Genomic DNA, 9,725 nt, shown 5'->3' with positions numbered 1-9,725 from the left:
GTTAACTTTAATTAATTAATTCATTAACTATTATTTTTACATTTAAAATTTACTTTAAATGTAAATAATAATAATAAATTTGAAAAATATATAGCACAAATGATACAAATATCATTAATCAATTTATTTGAAAAATGAAAATAAAGGGTAAAAATGACTTTTGATCATTTGCACCAAAATGGTTCATAGTTTGGCATTGCTTTGGAGTTGTTTTGCACCATTGTTTGGTGCATTATGGTTTTGGAGAGCATCGGAGATGGCCTAAGGGTAACTCCAACCCATACACCATTCCATCATTTTTCATCAAATTTCACAAATTTTCACCAAAAACACCACTCCAACCCAACATCAAATCTTACAACATTTTGCACCAAATTTGATAAAAGTCTATTTTGCCTTTTTTTCATGTATAGCTAAGTTGATACGTAGGGTATTTATGTGATTTTACATCATACATAAATTTTAATTCATAATTAAGTAGTTAATTAATTAAATAATAATGATGACGATGATGATAATGATAATGATGATCATCGTTTGTAATAAACCTTAATCGCGTAATTAATAATAATAGATGAACGAATTAAAATAAAAGTACTCAAAACGAAATGCATTAATTGAACATTTGTGGGATGAATATATAAATTTCAATAATTAAATTATGACACTGGGTTGACTTCTACGTACCATAATTTCGAGATTTGAAATGTACTACATTGTTTTCAATAACATGATTTCATATTTCTTAGTTGTGGTATTTTTATTAATTGTACTACATTTTTAAAATATATTAAATAATTTTCATATTTTTGTAAACAAAACGTAATTATGTATGTAATAATTTATGTAGTAATAAATCGAATAAATAAATAATTTTTCAGCTATATAAATTGCTAAAAACAAAAGAAATAAAGAAAATGACTAAATACTGTTCATTTGGTGCAATGGATTGAAGATGATTTCTAATTTGGTGCAGATTTTGGTGTAGGGTTAGAGATGGTCTAAGAACCACCACTTGGTCCCTAACTCTATGGAAATGAGTAAGAAGTGAACGCGGTTTGATTTGGGCAATTTTGTACTATATTTTCAACTCAAACCATTTTATGCAGTTCGAAATTTTTTCAAACAAAATCAAACCATTTTATTTTTCGAATCAAACCAAACCAAATCATAATTTGTGGTTTGATTCGGTTTTAATTCACGGTTTATCTTTCAACATTATAGTAACATATTTAACATAAATTAACATATAAGTTTAAACGAGAACTAATAATGTTAAATGTTAAATTACATTCACATTTATTATGAAACCTATGAATAAATTATTTTCAAAATTTGTTGCTAAAAGATGTTAATAAAACAAATAAATTTTTTTCATTTTTATTTACCTTTTTTTGTTTGTCATTCATATTGTCATATAACAGTTGGTAAAGGTAGAGTTACATTCTACTATTATAATTTAGTTAAAATTCATTTCGTCTTGCTAGTGAGATGTTAAATAAGGATTTAACGGAATATATTTAGATATACAATGATTGATAAAGTTTCGACTTATTGATATTTGACAAATTTCCTTCTCTAGCTACTTTATGAAAGTAGAAGGTACTAGTACTAGTTAGGAACTTTAACATTTTCACGCAATCAATATGATTCGTTCTTCACTCTTTCCAAACCACAAACAAGTTCATCAATCATCTAGGCGCACAAACAGTTATTTTTCTAATCAAACTGCAATTCACAAGTGTATAATAAGTTCAAAAACAACAAATAAAAGAAAGAATAACAAAAAAATGGCTTGAACGAAAATATGGGACTTACCGAAAGAGAAGAGAGAAAGAGGCGATTCAGTTAAAATTAGCAGACTAATGGGTAAAGGCGATTGGCGATTCATTCAGCAACGGCAGGCAAATATCAAATGTTAAGGAAATGAGAGTTTATTTTAGGGCTTCTGAAATTTTGGACGTGATTTGCTGACGTAGTTTTGTTGAATAATGATTTGGTCTGTTGAAAATATATGTTTATTTTTATTTTTATTTTCATTTCATATCATTTTGTAATAATTTTAGTTTAGTGTAAATATCGGGTGAAGATGTGTGTTGTGAACTTGTTAAACCATGTGCCAATAACGATAAAACTAATTTACTTTATATGATTATTTTAATAGGTTAATTACAATTTGTATTGCTAAATTGGTATTTTTTCTGAAAAGTGAAAAATGTAAAAATTTTAAATTAATAAAATTAATGTTTTAATTAAAAAAATTTTAAACGGTTTGATTCGATTTGGTGCGATTTTTGAAATCAAAACCTAAACCAAACCATTTTGAAATAGTTTGATTCGATTTGAGGGGGAAAAAACCAGGGATCTATGTGGACCCAAACCAACAATTTCAATTCAACAGTTTCGATTCGATTCGCGATTTCCCAGTTTTTTTGTGCAGCCCTATAATTGAGCATTAATTGACAATTTGAACCTGCACTCTCTCTAAATTGCGAGCCATAAAATGCAGCCAAAACGCTGTAATCAAAAACAGATTCATCCTCCATTTCACACACGAGAAAATATTTATTCCTTATTGAAAATTCGAAAAATTGAAAAAGAATGGAGGAAGCCCGCCTAAGTTCCAGTAGGCGATCAGAGGGTTCAACAAATTCGAAAATTTCACGCCTTTATCCACTAAAGGGTACAACTCGCAGTTCCAATAACAATACATGCATATTCCAACATAAAAAGGTTACAGAAAATGAAGACAAAAGTCACCATCCAACCATCCAGGGTGAATATCCTTGAGAATTACCGAGTCCCACGAGTACGAGAAGCAACATGGTACAAAACCAACTGTATGAAAATTCATTACTTCTACGTGCCAAAAATTGTGGTTTTTTTCTTGGTTGCGAATGGTAATCAAAACAAACAGGCTGTTCAGGTCTCCACTTCATCATCAACAAAATCGCGATCATAAGTCTCATATGAATAATCTTCATCTAGATCCTCCATTGTTTTGCCATATATGAATTGTTTAGTTCCCATTGTGGTGAAAGGTATTAAACCAAAAGCACGAGCAGTCTTGATCTCACGAGCAACCTTCCTCTGGGCCTTAGCACTGATTCCAGTCTAAAACAAGGGGAAAAGAATACAAAAAGAATCACTTCTATTCCGCTTATAAGTATATTCTTTACGTTAACTGAGTCATTTTACCTTGCTCCTTTTGATGATGATGCCAGCCTCAGTGATGAAGTTCGCAAGAAATCTGACATTCTGACCAGAAACTTTGCAGACTCAGTTACACCAAAGCAGATTTTTATGTTAGAGAAGATAACTAATCAGCAAAAATTAGGCATCTAGTTAAAAGGTCGTGGCATGAAACTTCACCCAGATAATAACGCAAGGTAAAGATTCAAAAGATACATATGAACAATTTTCAGCCACAACTGAAATCCAGGAAACTTTACGACAAAAGTGAAATCATAACTTCATGAATTGCCTTTGCTAGCTGTGGAAAAGAAACTTTTCAAGTGCTCATCGATCAATTTAAAACAGAACCAAAGACAAAAATAACATATACCATGTCAGAAATCTTGGGTTAGAATGGAATGTCTATGGTACCAAAGACAAAGTAACATATTACCGCATAGGAAAATTTGACGTGGAAGAAATGTTTATGGCCATGGTCAAACAAGAACAGGATTTATTTGAAAAAATTAGACAGTCTACCAAAGGATCTCGGCCACTAAATTAGGCTGTAGGTGACTTCAATTTGAATACGAGTAATCAAAACTATAAGAACCTTTAACACAGTAAAAAACTATCAATATCGTTCCAAATAAACACATGCACCCAAAACTGTATGGAACCTGACTAAGATGACAACAATAAACCAGTAAGTAAAAGATTGCAACTTCCAATCCCTTAGCGGCACTATTTCAATAAATCAGCAGATGAGCTCAAGAGTATTGGGGCTAAGTATCGTGTGATATTTAAATCACAACCAATAATGAACATATGCATCATATTGAAGCAAAAAATCAAATGCAGCAACAATCTTTATCAGCGAGATACGCAGGATTAAATTTGAAAGTTATCATTTAGAATCTTAGAAGTATTTGTCTTCCTCAACATCATTTCTTAAACTCAAAACTCCACTCCACCTCCCCAACAAAAACATAGTTCTTTCCGCAATAAATTTGGAGTTGGTGCGTAAATATTTGTCCACTACTCTATTTTGTTCATTGTTGAATAACACTAAGAGCATTTTCTTTTCTATTTTTCCTTTTTTTGGGGTGGGCTGGGGTGGGGGGGTTTGCTTATAAGGAGCTTCTAAGAACTCCTAAACATGCTCCAAGATTTAAAGCAACTATCACGCGCCATGTTATTTTTTATTTATCCCTCCCTCTTCTGAAAAACACGTCACTCTTTTCAAAGGGAGCTTCTTTAGAAAACTCCACCCCAACCCCACAAAACAGTAAAGAAAAACTGATAAAACCCAAATTTCGGACCAGCCTTCAATCTAGAGGCAATTGTTACAAATTCCCAACAAAAATTAGACTAATGGGAAACATTCAAAATTCCGCACCCTGAAATCAGCTTTACGTAAAACTTCCTCTGATGTCGTTTCAAACTCATTCCTTTTGTAGGGCTTGCGAATTCCAGGCTTCCTCATGTCAAGATCCTGAATGGATGAATGGAAAGCATAGAGGTAAAAATGAGAGAACTAAATGAAATAACACAATAGTTTAAGAAACAAAATCATATCAAGAGGCTGAATCATATTAGGTTTAACAACATTAGACCGATTGTCTGTTGCCTAACAAGATGTTGAACTCAACTCAAAATCAAAAGTTAAAAAATGTTAATGTAAGAGAAAAAAGGACATTAGGACAGGACAAACATCTTGAAGTAGTTACACAATGTTCACAATCAGTAACACTTGACATAGTCAACTGAAAAGGGGTTATATCTGCCAAGGGTACAATGATTTTTTCCCTTCAAATTGGAGTTACCATATAGAAAACGACATTTTGTTGAGACAATAAAATATGAATTTCTTTAGACAAACTTTAAGAAGCATTAAAAAAGGAAAAAGAAAAAATCAATATGATGCACACGTAATGGGCAAAAGATAATACAAATCCCACTTCAAGGTTCATACCTTGACATCATAAGAGTTCCCAGTCCAGAAATTCATATCTGGTCTGTAAGCGTAATCTTCTTTACTTATTTCATCAGGATCAAAATCGAAGTACGTGGCTGCTTTCTTCAATTTTTCATCCATCCCATCAGACAATGTGTTGAAACTCTCATCTAGACCATCCAAGAAATTAGATCTGTTTCCAGCATTGAATTTAGATCCGGAACCAAATAGGTCATGCGCCTTCTCAGCTTTATCAAGCTTTTGATAAAAGGAACTAAAACTTGGACCACTCCTGGAAGCATCACCAAAAATCCGGTGCTCAAATTCTTCAGAAGACTCATTTGAGTTAGAATTCTGCTTATCATCAGTACCTGTATAAATGCAAGACCAGACTGCCTCAGAGCCAACACTTTCAGATGTAAATTACAATAGAGACTTCACGTATCTTTCTGTACGATCTATGGTGAAAATAAATGAGACCTAAAACAAATATAGCAATCTTTTAACATTTATTTTAAAGATACAAAACTATTAAAAGTCTCCCTTTCGGTGTCAAACCTCAATAATATTCCTTCAAATCTTGCTTGAAAAACAGGAACACAAGTTCCTTGCACCAACCAAAACCTTTGTAAACCATTTTGAGCAACATAGTAATTAATCATTCACAATAACTTTCTACTTCACCAAATTCAAAAAATTGTTTATGTGAATTTAATCGAGTAAATAAATACAAATCTATTGACAATGGAGAAAACCATAAAATCAACTTCATATTCGCGAAATAACTCAACCACCAATCAAATTATAAAAAATAAAAAAATAAAAGCATTAGTGAAAGAAATAGTTACCTGAGAATGGGCTGGCAGAAAAAGCCCGAACTGCTTGAGGCCTTTGAAATTGGCGAGACAAACCATTATTTGCAGACAACAGTACACTTCGAATGAGTTTCATTGCACCTATTAACTAATCATCAAACAACATATTGCATTAAAGAATTCATTTTTTCTAAAGATATAAAAACAGTAGCTTCGAAATGAAAGAAATAATAATGGAATTAAAACGAAAATTAGAAAGAATTGAAAACCTTGAAACGACGAGCGAAAGAAAAACAGAGGGGGCAAGAGTCGAGAGCGAGGGGAGTTGTGGGGTTTGATTTTGTTGGTAAGGGGGTTTTGGACCTTATAAGTGGGTTCGCTCCTTCTGTCCTTCAGCCCCGTTTATGGTTTTTTATTTTAATTTTGCGAATTTACACATGCACACCTTTTCTTTCTGGAAATTGCACATATACCCTGTGGTTATAATTTTGAATTTTCATAATTCATATATGTCATTTTTTCACATAAATTGATTATGATCCCGTTTTGGAGTGATTTTTCACCTTAAAAAATTGATTTTTTTTTTATCGTTATTTCATTATTTTAGCAGTAATTTTTTACTTCTTCCCTCACAAATTGTCCTACTTTTCTTTTAACAATCAAAAAATTAATTATAAAAAACACTATGTCCATATTTAATCACATTCAAAAAAAATAAAAAATTGATAAATACTTCGTCCCAATTTGGAAAAATCCGTGTCCCCAAACTACTTTTTTACCCCTCTCTATAACTTTCCCAAAACTACAAGGTCTTCTCCTCCAATTTCTTTATTGATTCCTTTGTCTCCATTGTCTCCATTGTTCTATAACTGTCCCTTTAATTAAATCACGGTATGAACAGAGAGCAAATCAATTAATATTGAGCTTCAAATAAAAATGCAGTCAACGAGATTCAAGAGGAAAGCTGTTTCGAGTTCAAATCGTAGCAAGAAGAAGAAGAAGTTGAAAAGATAAGTAAATGAAGATATTAATAAAGCTATATATCTACTTAATAAATAAAGATATTAATTAAACAGTAAATCGGAAAAAGAGATAACCTCTAGAAAGAAAGACTTTTGTCTAGGCCTATAGTACATATCAATTATCCATGATCATAATTATTTAATTCGTATATCAATTAAATGCTAACATGATTACAAATTTCTTTCCAATCGACGATAGACTATTGATCACTTTAGAAAGCTATACACAACAGCGAAAGCAATTTAATCCCTTCTTTCCTTTCATTACTTCTTTTATTTTTTTCAAAACGAGGGAACTCGCACCCACATTAGCATAAAGGTGAAGGTGCTTGCACTCCTCTGTGTACACACGCATAGCCCCTTTATGTGGAGGTGTAAACTGACACATACATTCCAACATGTACGCTTTCGATGTATATAATCGTTGATATCTCTGGTGAATTCCCAATGTCATCTATATTGAAGTGTACAAGTAATATTTATCAAAAAAGTAAAAATTAAACCATTTTTTCGCAAAACCCACCTCATTCTCATTGTTGGGTTTTGATACCCAATAACTCCCCGGGCAATGATGTAACCTCAATTTTATCTATTATCAATCGACCTTGGCTATATGATTGATTTATATGCCGACACAAGTATCGAGACAACTCAACCCACATTCCTATGGACCGTTAGAAGCAACCTATTGTTAATAGTGTTGCTCATGGTTTGTCCCACTTCCTTGGAGGGCTATGGTATTAATTTGGAGCCCATTACTTTGAGTTGAGCCTTGTTTGGTACACTAAATAAACCTAACCTAACTTACCATTTTTTGGTCACTCACTTGGCTTATATTCTCGGCCTCTCTTCGCCTCCACTATGAAGCATAATCCATCTCTCTCTGTGACTTTGATTCTTGGCTTCTCCTCTTCATATAACCTTTGTGGTTTCTTGTGGACAACCTATTGTTCTTCATCTTGGCCAACTCTTTGTGAGTATATTGTAGTAACCGGAGGTGGGAACAAAGGCGGTGGTTTTGGGTGTTGTCTCAACCGGTGGTGGTGTCAACATAGTGTGGAAACTGAGCCCGATTTACCTTGGGTCTTGCTGGAATTCGACCTTACAACTGGTAATATAAATTTTTTCTTCTAAGTTACCATGTAAGAAAGCAATTTTTATATCTAACCGTTCCAATTCAAAATCAAATTGGGAAACAATACAAAGAAGAATTCTTATAGAGGTATATTTGACTACACGTGAAAATTTTTCATTATAGTCAATTCCTTCTCTTTGGTTAAAGCCTTTTGGAACTAGTCTAGCCTTAAATCTTACATTTCCATCTTTTGAGTCATCTTCTTTAATTTTGTAAATCCATTTGCTATCAATAACCTTTCCCCCTTTTGATTTATTAACTAAGACCCAAGTCTTATTTTTGTCAAGTGAAAGCATTTCATCCTTCATGGCTACTAGCCAAGAATTTGAGTTTTTTCCCCCAATTGCCTCTTCATATGAATTAGGTTCATTGTCTAGAAAATTCTATATGCTTAAGGCTGTGACAAGATCTGATTCATTATATCTTGCAGGTAGTCTTATCTCCATCCTTCCTCTATCTCTAGTAAGTTGATAGTCTTCTAAGGGATTTATTAGTGGGACAAGTTCAGATTCAATATCTTGTTCAAATTCAGGTTTAGGGGCTATTTCTTGTTCATTAGTAAGCTCCACCTCATTCTGGTCATTGGTTTCAAGATCTGAAATGAAAGACTTGGGATCGTCTAAAAGAATCTTAGGAATGGAAATTAGGAGAAATAGAAGTGACAACACACTATTTCTAACTCAAGAGTCATATGTTTCCAAAATTCTATGTAAATTTGCTATGGATAAAGCAAAAGAAGTTACCTCACCACTTGGCAGTCATTTTAAATTCTCTACTGAACAGTGTCCTAAAACTGAGATAGAAAGAAATAGAATGGATAAAATCCCTTATGCAAATGTTGTAGGTTCAGTGATGTACATTATGGTTTGCACAAGGCCTGATCTTGCTTTTGCTATAAGTGTACCAAGTAGATATATGAGTAATCTTGGTGAACAACACTGAGAAGACATGAAATGGCTACTTAGATATCTTAAGGGAACTTCAAAATTAGGACTAATGTTTGGAAAAAGGAAAACTGGGATTAAATTAAATGGATTTGTAGATTCTGATTTTGCTGGTAATTGTGATAATAGAAAATCAACATTTGCATATGTTTTTACTTTAAATGACACTTGCATAAGCTGGAAATCACAGTTGCAAAAGATAGTAGCTCTGTTTTCGTCTTCTACAGAGACTGAATATATTGCTGCAACAGATGTTGTAAAAGAAGGTATTTGGTTGAAAAATCCGTTGGATGAAATTGACTTTACTGGTAATGATGCTTTAATACATTCTGATAGCTAATCTGCTATACATCTTAGTAGAAATCTCGTTTTTCATGATAGAACAAAACACATGGATGTTAAATTCCATTTTATAAGAGACATTATAGAAAAGAACATAATAAAAATTGAAAAGATATCCACTAAGTGTAATCCAGCAGATATGGGTACAAAAATACTTCATGTACATAAATTTAGGGATTGTTTAAATCTTCTAAATATTATTCCTAACTGAAATCTCTTTTGCAGGTATAAAGAGCACATGATATCGAAGGAGGAGTTAACCTCTAGTCCACAATGAAGACCTAAAGGTGTCAAGCAAGGTGGAGATTGTTAAATAAAAATGCTTAATACCTTTCT

The 9,725-nt window shown here is 32.6% G+C and overlaps 1 protein-coding gene across 1 annotated transcript; it reads right to left on the bottom strand.

The window, feature by feature from the left end:
* Positions 1-2,545: 2,545 nt before the first annotated feature.
* LOC111374869 lies at positions 2,546-6,328 on the bottom strand. The gene is made up of 6 exons (XM_022997625.1): positions 6,216-6,328; positions 5,980-6,094; positions 5,150-5,502; positions 4,574-4,669; positions 3,199-3,258; positions 2,546-3,114 (listed from the first exon to the last, which is right to left on the bottom strand). Exons 2-6 carry the CDS (start codon positions 6,080-6,082, stop codon positions 2,923-2,925), a joined length of 804 nt encoding a protein of 267 aa, XP_022853393.1. The 5' UTR covers positions 6,083-6,094; positions 6,216-6,328; the 3' UTR covers positions 2,546-2,922.
* Between the last annotated feature and the right edge of the window lie 3,397 nt (positions 6,329-9,725).

This window comes from Olea europaea, unplaced genomic scaffold (assembly GCF_002742605.1).
Source record: "Olea europaea var. sylvestris unplaced genomic scaffold, O_europaea_v1 scaffold1301, whole genome shotgun sequence".
Taxonomy (NCBI): Eukaryota; Viridiplantae; Streptophyta; class Magnoliopsida; order Lamiales; family Oleaceae; genus Olea; species Olea europaea.
This window is presented reverse-complemented; position numbering and strand designations above follow the sequence as displayed.